Here is a 16,351-nt window from a genome sequence, read left to right on the forward strand (position 1 = left end):
TTTTCATGGATTCTCATGGGAAATGGCATTTTACCTGTCTATCAAATTGTCTATTACCTGTCTATCAATTTTTTCTATTTTTGGACAGTTCACAGATTTTTTTCTTGGATTCTTATAGGAAATGACATTTTACCTATGTATCAAATTATCTATTATCTGTCTATCAATTTTTTTTCTATTTTTGGACAGTTTACATATTTTTCTCATGGATTCTCATGGGAAATGGCATTTTACCTCTCTATCAAATTCTTCAATTTTTGGATAGCTAATATTTCTTTTTCATGGATTCTCATAGGAAATGGCATTTTACATCTCTATCAAATTGTCTATTACCTATAAATTTTTTCTATTTTTGGACAGTTTTCCTATGTTTTTCTTGGATTCTCATGGGAAATGGCATTTTATCAGTTTATCAATTTTTTCTTACATATTTTTCCCATGGATTCTCATGGGACAAACTTTTTGTTATTACAGGTGCAGCTTATCTTCTCTACAAGAATAAGAGTTTCTTATGCAAACTCTCCTGATTTTTTCACAGGAGAACTTACAAGCTGTTAGCTCGAGTAGCAGTGCCCAAACCATATTTTATAAAGCCTTTATAATAAAAATATAATAATATAATATTTTTAAACATCATATTTTTAAGCTTTTATAATTCCTCTACCTGTCTGCAAGCACATGAGTGTCAGAGGCAAAATGAGGGATGTGGGGCTTCAGGTGGCTCTTTAAAATGCTGATGATTGTATTGAGATGATACAGTGATTTATTATTTAAAATGCTGTTTATTGTATCGAGATGATACAGTAATTGATTTATTATTTAAATGCTGTTTACTGTATCCAGAGGATTCAGCAATTCAGGGTCCTGGGTGACAGAGCCCAGCCCACACCTGTCACCTCAGCTGGGGGTTTGTCTGAAGCCACTCTAGTTCTGTTACAATGCATTCTAGACTTTTCTTTTAATAAATAACAACCAATCAATACCTTCACTATCACCTATAGCCCATCATAACTACTAACATTTCCATATCCATGTTATTATTTTCCAATCACAAAAGGTCAGTGTGTTACAGTTTAAGCTGGAAGTTGTTTTTCAGTTTTCTTGCAGTGGAAAATTCTGAGATCTTATTTTCTACTTGCAACATTGGCTTTCTTGTTTGTGAAAATCTTTTTGCTGAGTAAAAGCATCTTTTGTTTGAGGTGGGTTTATCCTTTTCTCAGAGTTATAAAAACCTCTTCCAACTCACATACTAAAACAACCTTTGCCTTCTTAATTATCCACTCAGACTGGCCCAGCAATTCTTTTCTTCTATATCAAAACTTTTTCTATTTCTATTCCTTCCTCAGATTGTCCATTCAAAGATCTTTGTGTTGCACACACCCATCTGGGAGATTTTTCTCTCACACCCTTGTCCCTCCCAGCCCATTTTGAGGTGTCCCAGAGCTCAGTGTCCCTGCACTCACCAGTCGTGGTCAGCCAGCAGTGCCAGCGCCTCTGCCAGTGCTGAGTCAGGCCTGGGGAAAGGCTGCAGATCTCCAGGGTCCAGCACCTCGGGGCTCTGTGTCACCTCTGGGGACAGGGACACAACATCAGCACCTCTGCCAGCTCACCCAGCCCCAGCAGGGACAGGGCATCAGCACAGGGCACTGCTAAACACACACAGGGCCAGTGGTGCATTTCAGAAACTTGGGGATTTTGGGTTTTCTGGCACTGCCCCCCTGCAGAACACTGCTTTGGAGCTGAGCCCTTGGACAAGGCTCCAAATGTGGGGGATGGAGTTAAAATCACGGGTGTGCAGTGAAATAGAAGTGTGTGATTGCACACGGGGAAGGGTTTGGGATTTGGGGTTTTATAATATAGGAATGGGGGTGGGACAAGATGGAGGATTTGGGGTGGTGTCTCTTTCTGGGCTCATCTTCCTTCTTCTCCATGGTTTCAGGCAGCAGTTTCTGGTTGGTCACTCAGTGTCACACTGAGGGTCATGGGAATTTAATTATTGGGTTAAAAGTACCAATAATATCGGTGTTAATTCTCTATTGGGCTGTTTAGCTTTAAAACACCTTGTAACCAGCTGGATCCATCTCCATTCTGCTCACTTTTAGCTGGAAGTGTTACAGAACTCTCTGTACTTTAAATAAAATTTAATAAACAATCAAGCCCAAACATGAGAAAATTCATCTCCTTCGTGTTTTTAATCCTGGCTCTGAGTGAAAACAAAAACTACAAACAAGCCACTAATTAAGTGGTGCAAACACCACATTTACACCCAGAGTGGTTTGGGTTGGAAGGGTCTTCAATCCCATCCCATCAAAAATACAAAATTTAGACCACAGAGTAACTTATTCATAAATGTATTCTGAAGTTAGCAAGATAGAACAGATTTAAAGGTGAAGAACTTTCACTTTTAAGAGTCACAAACACAAAGACAGAGGTTGTTTAATGGAAAAACAGAGGCACAGTGTGCTATTATCATAATAAATCTTGAAGAGACACTTGAGAAATCCTGGCCACCTTTGAGCACCTCTTCTACTCATAACATTTTTTTTACTGCTTATTTTAAAGGCAATTCAGTGTCAAAATGTAAGAAAAGGGGTTGTGGGGACAGGAGGGAGTCACTTTGCTGTTAATGCATTGTATCATTTCAAACTAAAACCCTCTGAAGTTTCAGGAATCTTCCTAACAGATTCTAGATGAAAAATGATCAACTGAATACTCAATAAGGAATTAAAATCCCCTCCAGCTCCCCCCCTCTTCCAGAGCACCTCAGGACTGCACACTGCACAAATAAATTGTATTTTGAAACTGTCCCACTGCACCCACCCAAATATTTTAAGGGTTTGCTGTCCCAGCTTACCAGAATCTAACAAGGATGGACACTTTGACCTCTTCAAACTGGATGTTCTTTTCAGAGAAGGGTTCAAGGCCACGTTTTCTAAGGACAAAGATCCATTTCTTGGTGATGTCAATAAATCCCCACAGAGATTAAACCCTAGGAAAGAAGGAAATGTCCAAACTGCAGTAAAACCAATCAGAACCAAGTTAAACCCAGTGTTCCCAGGCCTGAATTCCATTCAGCAGCACTGAACAGGGAATGTCCATCCTCATCCTCACTTTCTGCTGTGAGTTTCTCTGGTTCACTCATACTCAGTCTAATCCTTTCCCAAGGGAATTCTTCCTTCCCTCCCAAGGTTTTGCTTTCCTGCTGCTCTTTATGGTTTTGTTCTTTGTCTTCTTTCCTTTTCCTCCTCAGCTTCTCCTGAGCAGATTTTGACAAGGTCACTTTTATCTGCAAAAAAAAATTCATGTATAAGTTACCCCAGAATTGATTCCTCAGTTCCTGATGCTGGCCAAGGTCAGCATGGAAAATCAGGATTTTCTCTCATCTGACCCTTCACTCTCATGTGTTTATGACACTTTTTGTGCCTCAGGAAAATTCAGCAAATAAATTTGATCCAGTTAAATTTAAATTCAGTTTAACAAACTGAATCCATTTACTCCTTTGAATTTGATCCCACAAAGGGTTCACATCTTCAGTGGAAATCAGAAAGTTAAGACACTGTAAATCATTAACTTCAAGCTTTAATGTTCTTCAAATGTTATTGTAAAGGCTTGCAGAAAGAGTTTCATTTCAATGTTTTTTACTTTGTATCCCACTTCACTCAGATAAATCTGGCTCCATTTACATTTGTAAATAGTTTTTAACAAACAGCAGCACTCCTCAGAAACCACATGATGGGCAAATATTCAGGAAGGCTTTTAAGAACAACTTCTGATTGGAGCTGGATTAATTGAACCCTGAGGAAAACAAGATCTGATCCAAGCCAGCCAATCCCTCCTTCCACATCTGCACGGGCTGTGGGAATCAGGGAGGGCATTTCCCAGCTCCACTCCTTCCTTCTGCAGGGATTTCTGCTCTGTGGGATGTGAGGATTAGGAAAACCTCCAGGTGCCTCTTGGGCACCCACACTGCTGGGTTATGTTCTTCTTTAAAAAGCCAAGCAGGTTCATAGCTGCTATAAAGTTATTTATTGCAGAAGCACATCGGTCTCAAAGGCAAAAACAAAGCAAAGCAAAGCAATGGCAAAGCTGCAGTGGCAAAATGCACATGGATAAAGCCATGGCATGGAGCCCCAGCTCTCCCTAATTAATGTTCTTTTATAGAAACTTTCCAACTAGCTAAGACACAAACTCAGACCACTACTCCTTAACCTATCAGAATTCTGATTTTTTAGCACTCCAAGCTATGTATAGACTATGTACATGGCCTGTCTTGTTCTAACTGAAAAATGTCAGCAATATTCTTAACTCTATTATGTCTGAAACCAGTTTCTTGGAGCCTCTAAGGAAACACTGGGATGTTTTTTAACTTTTACTAAAACATGTCCTACTTCTCAGGCATCTAAGACTTTTACTCACTAAAAGCACTTAAAACTTATTCCATTTCCTTACTTACTTATTCACTCCATCTATTCACTTACTCATTCCATTCAAAGACTTTGATTCAATCCCTGCACTCTGATTTCTCTCTGAAGAAATCAGAGAGGCTCCTGACTGACTGACTGCAACACTGGGAGGCTCCTGGCACATCCATTTGCACCAAAAGGAAAATCAGGAGCAGCAGCAGCTTTGGCTGTTGCAATCAAACTCCTGTGAGTGAGCAGGGCTGGGCTCACTCCACAGCAGCAGGGTGAGAAGGCAGCAGGCTGTGCAGTCCTTACCTGTCCTTCACTCCCTGCATGGCACTGGGAATGGCAAGTGCTGCTTTGCTGGAAGCTTCTCCCTGGGGCTGGCTCTGCTCCCTCCCTGGCAGCCTGGGCATCCCCATTGGCCACACAGGGCATGGAGTGGCTGGGAGCTGGGGCAGGAGGGCTCCCAAAAACACCTGGAGGGCAGAACATGGGGTCACAGACTGGTTTGGGATGGAAGGGACATCAAAGCATCTCATTCCAGGGATGCCACGACTGGAATTGTCTATGCAGGAACTGCAACACTGTCAAAGCATAATGCTTTGTATTCCCATTAACCTGGGGATTGTGAACAATCTGAAACATTGTACAACTCTGTTTGTTCTTTTCCCACTCCACAAAGGCACATTTCCCCTCATTTCACAACTCAAAGGGACTCAGGGGATGATTTTGGGTCTGCAGTACCTTTGCCAACAACAACAACGTCTTCAGATGTGAGACCCAGATCATTCCTCGGTGCAAACCCAGGCAGTGACTCTGCAGGGCCTGGAAGCACAAAGAGCACTCAGTGTAAATCATCCTGGTCATGCTTTGGGATGTGTTTCATCCTCCTAAAATGTCACCCCACATCTGAACTGATCCCTGTCCTGAACCAGGGTATTGTCAGGTCACTGAAGCCAGCAGGATGTGCTGAATACCCGTGTGGAGGATGTGCACATCCCACTGACACGAGCCTGGAGCCAGGCTGGGAGAGTGGGAATGTTCATCTGGACAGGAGAATGATCCAGGGACAGCTCAGAGCCCCTTCCAGGACCTGAAGGGGCTCCAGGAGAGGGACTGGGGACAAGGCATGGAAGGACAGCCTGTGGACACAGCTCCCTCTGCTCCTTTCCTCCTTCCAGCAGAACCAAAACTGATCAAACACAAATCACCTCACACAGTTGGTCCCTGCCCATTTCAGGGACCTGTACTGCCCTGGGAGGGTAAAACACAGCAGCAGCACAACCCCAATTCCCACAGGAATGAGCTGCTTGGAACTCCTCACCTGAGCACCCTCAAATCCCAGTCTGGCCCCAGAAGTTCCCTTTGTTAAGGGCTCAGTGCCCAAGTGAGAAAAGCCACCCCAAGGGGCACTCTGGTCCCTCAGGTGAGTGGTGACAGGAACATACCTGTGCTGGGGTGATGCTCTGCCCCCTCTGTGTCTCTGAGCCTTGCTGCAGGTACTTTTGCAGGGTGGGATTTGCTGCCCAGTGCTGGAAAAGTGTCTGACCTGTTCACATAAACACATTTTATAGGTGCAATTCTCCACAAAGTCCAGCCAAAAACAACAACAGAGTTCAGTTTCTCCAAGGTAAAACTCTCTCCAGTATTCCCACAAATGTTCACACTGAGCAGAAAGAGAATTCAGTGGGAATTATTTGATGAGCAGGGCCATTATGAAGAACATCCTGATGAGGAAACCTGACACTAGGACTAAATTTAGGATTCACCCATAAAGAAAGGAATTGTTTGGCCTGGGGATTGATGATGCTGGCTCCAACCTGGCCAAGGAGAGTCACCAAATCCTCCTGCCACTTCCAGGCATGAGCTGTTCCCAGCTCAGTGTCCAGCACAGACACTCACCAGGAAAATGCTCTTATCTACGAGAACAACTTCTAAATTATTTGAAATTTCAAATGATTCCCTGGATATGAACCCAGTGCAATACTCACACCTAAAGATTCTTTTAAGCTCTAGGAATGTCCCTAATTCCTGTGTCCAGCTGCCATCCCCCATGGCAGTTTATCAGCAGATAACCCAAACACACCAAACCCCCATTCCTGCAGTCACAGATTTTGAGAACAGCCAATGCCAGTTTGTGCCAGTGCTCACAAACCCCCTGAGCTGAAGTCCTGGCATTTTTCTGACATTCCAAGGCTTTCAGTGTCACCTGGGATGGACTCTGTCACTGCTCCCACTTCAGGGTGACTGCCACATGTCCCCTCTCTCCCTGGCTGCTTCAGAGCTGCTCTGGCTGAGGATCCAGTGGAATATCAAGCACTGGATAATGGACATGGCTTAGCCCAAACCAGCACACCCAGGCCTCCACAGCCTTGACTTCTGAAGGATTCCAGCATTTGGATGTGAGATTTTAAAGATTATTTTTAAAAAATGTGATTCAGCAGCAATGCACAAGGGGAAGGGATGTGAATATAAATCAATTCTGGGCTGCACAACTGAAAACTTTCTGTTTGTGAATCACTCCAGGCTCCTGCCTCAAACCCCTTTCCTTTTCATGTTCCCTGTTTTGCCTTCTGCTGTTCCTGCAGTTCTGTGTCAGTTATATGGAAGGTTTCCTGCTCATGGCAGGCTTGGAATCAGGTGATTTTTCAGTCCCTTCCAACCCAAACCACTCTGGGATTCTGTGAGTCTGTAAAAGATGCTTTTAGTACACACAAAAATATCTTCAGAGCAGAGCTACAAAGAGCTTCATTATGAGCTCTGAGAGCAGAGAAGGAGATTTTGGGCTGGAAAATTTGCAAAATTCCTCAAAACTCGTTTTATTTCAATAAACAATAGTTTATACTGCTCATAACCAACTGCCTTGTTGTCCTTTACAATCAGAGCAGCATTTGTCACCACACAATTTCTATTCAGAAGAGGTCTGGGAAGGCATTTTAAATTCACAATTATCTCTCAGGATTAAATGGAACCAGCTCTTGATCCACAATAAGAAACATCTGCATTGTTTTCCTCTTCTCAACAAACCCAATTCCATTTCCAGGCTGTAATCCTGTAATCCAGCCTTATCCTTCCTCTTCACTCTTGTCCTTCTCACTCCCCAGCTCAGCTCTGCTCACGTTCCTGCTGTGCCAAGGAAAGTTTTTTATCAAATATTTATTTACTGCTCCTGGCACTGCCTCCCTGCCCTGTTCTACAGCAGCTTAATGTTAAAAGTCAGAAAAAAAAAAATAGAATAATGTCATTAAGCAGCTCTTGTCTTTTTAGAGAGGAACATAAAAAACAGGCTATTGAGCAAAGCAATCCCATATCAAATAAGCAGCAGCGAATCCCAGGATGTCAGCAAGGCTGGGCGGGGATTTGCAGGCTGAGGTGACAGCAGTGACACTCACATCCCTCTGCTCCTGGGGGGCAGCGTGGCCCCGGGCGAGCCCGGCCATTCCTGGCTGCAAATTCCGCTCTCGGTGGAGGCGGTGCCGGGGGAAGAGCCCTGAGAGGGACAATCCCCGCAAAATTCCAATTTCACCGCCGAGTCCGGGCTCTCCAGGTCGGCGATGTTGCTGCTCAGCTTCGCCCTTTTCTTGGCCGCGCTGTTCCGCAGGGACCTCAGGGAATTCTGCATCTGGACAGAGGGGGAGAACGACAGGGAGCACTCAGTGCAGAGAGAAAAAGGTTTTTTTTTTTTTCAGCTAAATAAAATCGATTTGTGAATGTTCAGCTCAGTCCAGGGGGTGCACAGGGCAGTGTGATCATCACTCACACGGTTTGGGTGGGATTGTGATGATCCCTGACAGGAATATCTAATTTATCTTTCCAAACGAGCTGTGGGTCTGCTGGTGGATAAAACCAGCACTGAGAGATCAAAGAAACAATGGGATGGATTCCACTGATGGATGAATGAGAAAAAAAAAGAGATTTCCCTTTACAAACAAACTGCAGGTTTGCTGATCAATGGAATTGGATATTGAAAGATGAAAGAAGCAATGGGGAAAAACCATGAATTCCATAAGAATTAAAAATGCCAAGGGAGGGTTGTACATCAGAGGGGAATCTCAGGGATCAGGGTTTGGGAAGTCTGTGCCTCTCAGGTACCTCAGCCCATGGGGAAAGAGAGAGGGAAATGTGGATGGGAAATTCTCCTCTTTTTGCTGAATATTTCTCACATTAGAAATTCTTCCTCTGTTTAACACCCCAAGTTCCTTTTAGTGGGAACAGAGGATGGAAGGCACAGACAAAACAGCAAAGCCAGGCAGTCACAGAATCCCTGACTGGTTTGGGATGGAAGGGAAGCTGGAAGTTTTCCTTGTTCCATGGGCAGGGCCACCCCCCACCACCCCAGGGTGCTCCAAACCCCACCCAGCCCCGAAGCTTCCAGGGATGGGGAACACTGGTAAAATGTTAAATACTGGTAAAAGTGTTAAACACTGGTAAAATGTTAAACATTGGTAAAATGTTAAACATTGGTAAAATGTTAAACTCTGGTAAAGGTGTTCAACACTGGTAAAGGTGTTAAACTCTGCTGAAAGTGTTAAACATGGGTAAGAGTGTTAATGATAAAAGTGTTCAACACTGATAAAATGCTAAACACTGGTAAAGGTATTCAACACTGGTAAAAGTGTTAAACATTGGTAAGAGTGTTAAACTCTGCTAAAAGTGTTAAACACTGGTAAAAGTATTGAAGATTGGTAAAGGTGCTAAATAATGGTAAAAGTGTTAAACACTGGTAAGAGTGTTAAACTGCTAAAAATGTTAAATACTGGTAAAGGTGTTAAACAATGGTAAAAGTGTTAAACTCTGGTAAAATGTTAAATTCTGGTAAAGGTGTTAAACATGGGTAAGAGTGTTAAACACTGGTAAAGGTGTTAAACAATGGTAAAGGTGTTCAACACTGGTAAGAGTGTAAAACACTGGTAAAATGTTAAACTCTGATAAAAGTGTTCGACACTGCTGAAATGTTCAGCACTGCTAAAAGTGCATTTATCCCACGTCCCCACCTCTTCCTGGTCCTCAGGCTCCAGGTGCAGCTGGGCCAGCCCCGCTGCCAGCTCTGTGCCCTCCCTGGTGCCAGGGGGCTCCCGGGGGCTGGGCAGCCGAGGGATGGGGGGCACGGGCCGGGCCCCCCGCAGCCCCCCCGGGGCCCTGCCCAGGGCAGCCCTCAGCTGCAGGGGGGGCTTCTCCAGCTGCAGGGGGGGCTTCTCCAGCTGCAGGGGGGGCTTCTCCAGCTGCAGGGAATGCTTGTCCAGCTGCAGGGAATGCTTCTCCAGCTGCAGGGAATGCTTCTCCAGCTGCAGGGGGGGCTTCTCCAGCTGCAGGGGGGGTTTGTCCAGCTGCAGGGGGGGCTTCTCCAGCTGCAGGGAATGCTTGTCCAGCTGCAGGGGGGGCTTCTCCAGCTGCAGGGAATGCTTCTCCAGCTGCAGGGAATGCTTGTCCAGCAGGCCATGGGTGTCCCCTAGAACACACAGGGACTGTCAGGGACTGTAGCAATGTATCTGAACAGTCTAGGCCATAATCTGTATCAAGTGCACCAGCCAAACTACATTGAGCTGGTTTTCTACATTTCTAGCTGGTTTTCTACATTTTTAGCTGTTTTTCTACATTTCTAGCTGTTTTTCTACATTTTTTCGTTTAGACCATTGTTTATCCCAGGTGCACTGGATGAGCCATTTTTTGGTGTTTTTCTGCAGTTTATCAAACTTTCTGGAGCTCTTAAGGCTGCTGAAACATCAGTTGTACTAAATTGGGAAAGAGAAAGCTGAAGAACAGAATACCAAGATTAAAAATCCGAGAAAGGTGGGCAGTGATGCCCTGAACTACAACCAAGGCTCATGCAGGGCACATGGAGAAGAGAGAGGCACCAATTAAAAAAATGCATAATCACATAAACAATGGTTTTAGAATGTATAAATAGGGTTAAAAGTAAACAATAAAGTAAACAACATTGATTTGCTATCCAGAAATCCTTCATTCCCACAAGGGACAGCACCAGGACAAACTTCACCTCTCACTTTTGTACCTACAAAACTCTTTCTGTCATGGAATGAGTGTTAAAAACACACTTGTGCAGGCTCAGGTGCCAATTTATTCCACTTTTAGGGCCTCCTTCCTTTAGGAAAATATAAATGAGTGTTTCCTGCATGTGCACACCAACATAGAATCAAAATATCCTCAGCTGGAAGGGACACACAAAGATCATCAAAGTCCATGCACAGGCCCTTAGTTGCTTCAAGAAGTAATTAACTTTCTTCATTAAGAGAAAAACACTCTGTAACAACTGCTGTAACAACAAAGGCACTCCAAAGAACCAGGAAAAATCAAAATGCATATGGAAAACGTGTGGTAAGTGATAAATACAATAACAAATAATAAATACAACAATAAAGCAAGTGATAAATACTTCTATAAGGCAGAGTCACATTCCAGGGGCAGGAAATTCCCAAAGCATTCAGTTGGAAATTTTCTATACATGTACAAAAATATGGATTTCAGTGAAGATGAAATTTCAAAGAGATTTCTTTCATCAGTGCAGTTTGGTGTGGAAAATGTCACTTTGTTTCAGAAAGCTCCTGAGTGAGTAGGGAACAGTTTACCCTGAACACAGAGTAAAGATATTTCTACCCAGGGGGTTGGAACTGGATGAGTTTTAAGGTTTCTCCCAACCCAAACCATTCTGGGATTCCACAAAGGAAAGGCAGAAAGGCAGAATGCAGAGTAACCCTTTCCTGGCACATGGATTAATTGGGATATTTCTGTTCTGCCTTTCCCCAAAGTGCTCCATTTTGGGCTTTGTTTTAATTGGAAGACAGACCTTTCCCTGGGACATTCAGAAAATCAGAGCTGTAGCATATTTTGCTTTATGACAAATCTAAAGGCTCCACTTTGGAGGAGAAGCCTGCAGGGCTGTGAGCAGTGAAGCCATAAATAAATCAATAAATCAATAAATCAATAAATCCATTCCTAACTGCACCTCAGGCACTGCCCAATTCCCTCTCACCTGCCACCATGGATTTTGTGACCACTGAAAAATGCCCCAAAATATAACCCCAAAATCCCTTTTTATCACACTGAGAACATTCCCACATTTTCTGACCATTGAAAAATCCCTTTTTCTCACATTGACAACATTCCCACCTGTGCTGTCTCCTGGTTTTTGGCTCAGCAGCTGCTTGTGGCAGCCAGGCTTAGGCAGCCCCTCGAAGCTTTTGAGGGGCCAGGAGCTGGAGAGGCTCCTGGGATCCTCCTGGCACTTCCCTGGAGAGGCAGCAGCAGAGCAGAGGTGCTTGGGGCTGTTCCTGGGGGATGACAAGGGGAAGGAGGGCAGGATGAAGGTGCCCTGGCTGGCACTGGGACCTTGGAAGGACATGATGGGCTCTGCCTGAGTGCAAAAACTTCTCTGGGTCTTGCTGGAAAAATTGAAGCTGGAACAAACTGAGCAAAGAAAATGAGAACAGTATTTGTTGTAAGTGGGTCTTGGAGTAAGGATTTATAATGAAATAATATACTGTAAGAATGATTTTCAGTGAAATAATGCACCATGAAAATAATTTCCCATGAAATAATCTATCACAAGAATAATTTCCCATGAAATCATGCACCACTAGGCAGTCAGAGCCTGAAGGTTTTGCCCAAGCAAGCAGACAAATCAACCAACTTCACTCTGCAAATTGCATTCCCCTCCAAATGTGAGTTTAAGCTTCAAAACCATTTCTCAGGCATGTTTTGGAGAACTACATTAAAAAAAAAAAAAAGGGATGCAAGTAGATCAAACAGTGCTGTGATCCTCCCAGAGCAGCCAGCACCTTTTCTCTGACACCCTGACACAGTCAGAGATCAAAGGTGGGGACACAAATTAAATCACACAGGACAGAGGAGCCACGTGGAGAGGGACTGAACAACTTCCAGTAAGAGTTTCCATTTCTTAGGGAAGCAAAGGAAACAAAGTGACAACTCCAAAGTGACAACTCCAAGGTGACAACTCCAAGGTGACACGTTCTGCCACTGGCAGAAGCCACATACCTTTGTCCTGCTGACAATTATTCAATCCCAAAAACTGCAAATCAGAGCCCACGCTGCCACTCCTCCCACGTGCCTGTGGGTATCCAAGTGTCCCACATCTCCCTGAGATCTGGGGCTGATGGGAGCCCAGAGCACCTTCCAAAAGAGAACACAAAGAACCACATCAATACCTCACACGTGGTGCCCAACAGAGAATATCCACTGATATTTCAGGGGGAACACAGACTCTGTGCAGCTCTGAGTGTGAAACTCGAATTCACTCCAAGTGCTTCATTCCAGAGTCTCTAAGCAACCTCAGAAAGCAGCTCAGAGGGGAAAAGGGAAAAGGACTGGCTGCTCTTCCAGGGCACTGCTCCAGCTGGGAATTGCAGGGGAGGGGGCAAAAGAACCCCCTGGAACAATCCCCTCTTTGAGTGTGTGCCTTAAAACCCAAACCACAGCGAGGGAGCAAACTTGGCAAGGCCAGGATTCCCCAAAGGGGACAAGGACAGAGCCCAGGGCCACAGGGCCACAATCCCTCAGGTCTGAACTTGCCCAGGCTTTTCAGATCCTGCTGGTTACTGAAACACTAAAACCTGCTGTGCCCTGGCAGCTCCAGCTGTGCCCCCACTCACCAGCACCGAGGGCAGAATGCTCTGAGTTCAGCTCCAATAAAGGCCTGGGAGCTCTGCTCCTGCTGGAAAACAAATCTTCACTGCCTGGGATTCCCCGGAGCTTCGGGGAGTGAAGGAAATCATTGGATGCAGCCAACTGTAAGGAAAAGCAAAATAAAGTGTGTGTGCAATGAAACAGCACAGTTACAAACATTTTCACACTTGCTTTGCCTTCCTACCTACCCAATATTCAAATGTTTTAAGCATTAGAAAGCATTTGAGCTGTTTTTGCAGGTCTTACTAAAATACAGGTTAAAACTACTCACACTGAAAGGGGGGAAAAAAACCCAAATAAACTGGTAGAGAACTGCACTATTTTAGAAATTAAATCTTTAAATTAAACATTGACCTTTTGAATTATACACTTTAGATGGGGAAGTGTTTAAATAGACAACAGAACCCCAAAATCTCAGAGTGGAAGAGTTTCTTGCAAACCACACACTCCAGATTCAGTCTAAAACTGTACCTGGCAACACCAGCAGCTTTGACTGAGAACTGGCTACAGGTAGGGAGAAGATCTCAATAATACCAATATTTAACAAAGAAAAGGTCATGCTTTAAATAAATTTCTGATTAAAATAGTAAAATCAGTGATTTAAATCATTCCCAGGCTGTATTTACTCTGTTCTCCCTTCTGAGGGACACAGGATGAAAAGAAGAGCAGGAAAATGCTGAAGTGCTTTATTCCAGATTATTACAAGTTGGGATATGTGATGTGAGACCTTGGCATTGCCATTCCTGCAATCACCAAACATCATTTCATCCATGGATCCTCCAGTCAATAATGAAATATTCCTTGTACAAATCACCACAGCCTGGTTTCAGCTGGCATAAAGGGAATTTTCTCCTTAGGAGCTGGTACAGGATAAACTTCCATCCCATTTTTCCATAAAGCAACACATGCAGGAATCAATTCCAACACTGCCATGAGTGCACAGCTTCACTCAGCTGCTCCCACCCCAGCTCCAGGAGTGAAAACTCTGCTGCCTTCTACCCAAATTATAATGACAGCATTGCAAATTCACTAAACACAGCCTTGGGGAAAGAAAGCAAACCCAAAGCTGCCACACGTTTCCCTGGGGTAGATAACAGATCCTAGCAAAGGGATTTCTCTAAAGGGTTCAGATTCCTTTAAATTCCACAGGAATTGGTAACCTGATTATCAAAGCACAGCCCCTGAGAGTGACCCATCATGGAATCCTGGAATGGTTTGGGTGGAAAGGGATCTTAAATCCCATCCCTTCCCTTCCCAAGGATCCCATCCCATCCCATGGATCCCATCCCATTATCCCATTCCATTATCCCATCCCATCTCCCACTGTCCCAGGCTGCTCCAAGCCCCAGTTTCCAACCTGGAATGGAAACATTCCCTCCCTGCATCCCTTCCCTGTGCCACTGGATGACACCAAAGGTGCTCTGGGAATTCCAACACCATCAGCATCAGGAATGTTCTCCCACAGAGAAAAAGACAGAACAATATTTCCCCCAAATCTCCAGAAAAAGCAGGGCTCAGGTCCCAGAGGGACACCCAAGGAAGGGACACCTTTATCCCACACCCTGGCCACCCTCTGTGTCCCTCTGATCCTTGAAAAACAAAGAGGTTTTGTCCCATAAATCTGATTTCCCAGGCCATTTGAACACTCAGAGCTCTCCACAAAGCTGAGTTATCAAATTCTGCAGTTATCAGAACAATATGGAAATGAGAAGAATTCCACACAAAGTGAGGGAAGATCCCAGAGTTCACATGAACTTTGTGACAAAGGGCTTAAATGTCCCAGTGAAATGTTCAAATGCTCTTGTTTCCCCCAAAAGGAATCTGTGGCTACCAAAAGGCACCTCCAGCAGCAGGGACAGGGTCTGTGTGTCCCAGGGGGAATTCACCCTGGAATATTCAATATTCCAACTTGCCCTACAACACCTGAACACCTCCAGGGATGGAGAATCCACAGCTCCCAGACAAACCCCCGAAGTCAATGTGCTTTATCTACCTTTTATTTTTAGTACACATTAACTTACACATGTTCTACTCACACCTTATCTGATCAGGAAAGTCTAGACACAACCTGGGACAACCACTCTGTAACATGACCCCAAAAATGCTGGCAGGAAAACAGCTTTAAACATTAAGCTACTGCCCTGCATCCTTTCAGCCACAGAATGACTCCAAAAGTTAATTTTTAAGCAAATTCATTTCAAAGGAATGTCTGAATTAATATTTGACATGTACAGAAACCAGTCGACTATCTGAGATTTATGCAGGATAAATGAATTTTCCTTACTGGGAGTTAAGGGCAGATCCAGGGCTAACTTCCCACACAGATCCTGGCTGCTGGATGGCCCAGGGACAAGAGCTGGACTCTCACAGCTCCTGGAATGTCTTCACTCCAGGGAGCACCAGCCAGCTTTACATTCCCAGACTGAAAACACAATTCACCTTCTTGCATCCAAGACAGAATCATGAAATATTCTGAGTTGGGACCCACAGGATCACCCAGTCCAACTCCTGTCCCTGCACAGACCCCCCAACAATCCCACCCTGGCATCCCTGGTGTCCAAACTCTCCTGGAGCTCTGGAATTCCCTGGGGAGCCTGGGCAGTGCCAGCACCCTCTGGGGGAGGGAAGAACCTTTCCCAAAATCCAGCCTGACCCCCCTGGCCCAGCTCCAGCCGTTCCCTCATGTCCCTGTGCTCACCAGCATCACTGAACAAAGTGTCCCCTGCCCCAGAGAGTTTCATGCAGATGGGATGGGACAAAGGATCAGGATGTGATGAAGGAGCAGCAAAGGTGTCAACGACAGCCATCAGGTCAATATTGCATTATTAAAGGTGTTTGAATTTTCCTCTGCAGTAACTGGGGTCTGGACTCCATCCTGTGCCAAATCAGGTCCCACTGCCAGAGGGCAGGGATGGATGGGATGTTGGGAATTTTGGGAATTCCTGGCTGGGCTGGAATTGCCAGATTTGCTGTGGCTGCCCCTGGATCCCTGGCAGTGCCCAAGGCCAGGTTGGACACTGGGACAGTGGGAGGTGTCCCTGCCATGGCACTGGGTGGGATTTAAGGTCCCTTTAACCCAAACCATTGCAGGAACTGATGGTTTACCCCACCCCCAAACACACTTCACACACCAAACAAACAGAATGCACAAGCTCCTTGCTTTCTCTCCCTCTCTTCGGGGCTGAAAACTCCTCCCACGTTACAGAGATAAAAACTACAACCCCACGTACAAAAGGTTCATTCCTTTCAGAAAAGGAGCATTTCCAGAGCCCCTCCCTGACTTC

At 44.8% G+C, this 16,351-nt stretch overlaps 1 protein-coding gene across 3 annotated transcripts in view; it reads right to left on the minus strand.

Annotated features, from left to right (window-relative positions):
- Window positions 1-16,351, minus strand: part of TOGARAM1 (TOG array regulator of axonemal microtubules 1) — a 36,204-nt gene that overhangs the window by 16,974 nt on the left and 2,879 nt on the right. For all 3 annotated transcript variants that reach the window (XM_088166472.1, XM_088166471.1, XM_088166474.1), the window contains exons 2-12: window positions 13,034-13,169; window positions 12,420-12,554; window positions 11,535-11,831; window positions 9,401-9,855; window positions 7,799-8,028; window positions 5,855-5,955; window positions 5,151-5,231; window positions 4,719-4,882; window positions 3,112-3,286; window positions 2,855-2,989; window positions 1,464-1,569 (exon numbers count right to left, since the gene is read on the minus strand). In XM_088166472.1, coding sequence (XP_088022598.1) covers window positions 1,464-1,569; window positions 2,855-2,989; window positions 3,112-3,286; window positions 4,719-4,882; window positions 5,151-5,231; window positions 5,855-5,955; window positions 7,799-8,028; window positions 9,401-9,855; window positions 11,535-11,831; window positions 12,420-12,554; window positions 13,034-13,169 — 2,015 coding nt within the window. The remainder of the gene's footprint in view (window positions 1-1,463; window positions 1,570-2,854; window positions 2,990-3,111; window positions 3,287-4,718; window positions 4,883-5,150; window positions 5,232-5,854; window positions 5,956-7,798; window positions 8,029-9,400; window positions 9,856-11,534; window positions 11,832-12,419; window positions 12,555-13,033; window positions 13,170-16,351) is intronic.

The sequence above is a fragment of the Sturnus vulgaris genome, chromosome 6 (assembly GCF_052056855.1).
Source record: "Sturnus vulgaris isolate bStuVul1 chromosome 6, bStuVul1.hap1, whole genome shotgun sequence".
NCBI lineage: Eukaryota > Metazoa > Chordata > Aves > Passeriformes > Sturnidae > Sturnus > Sturnus vulgaris.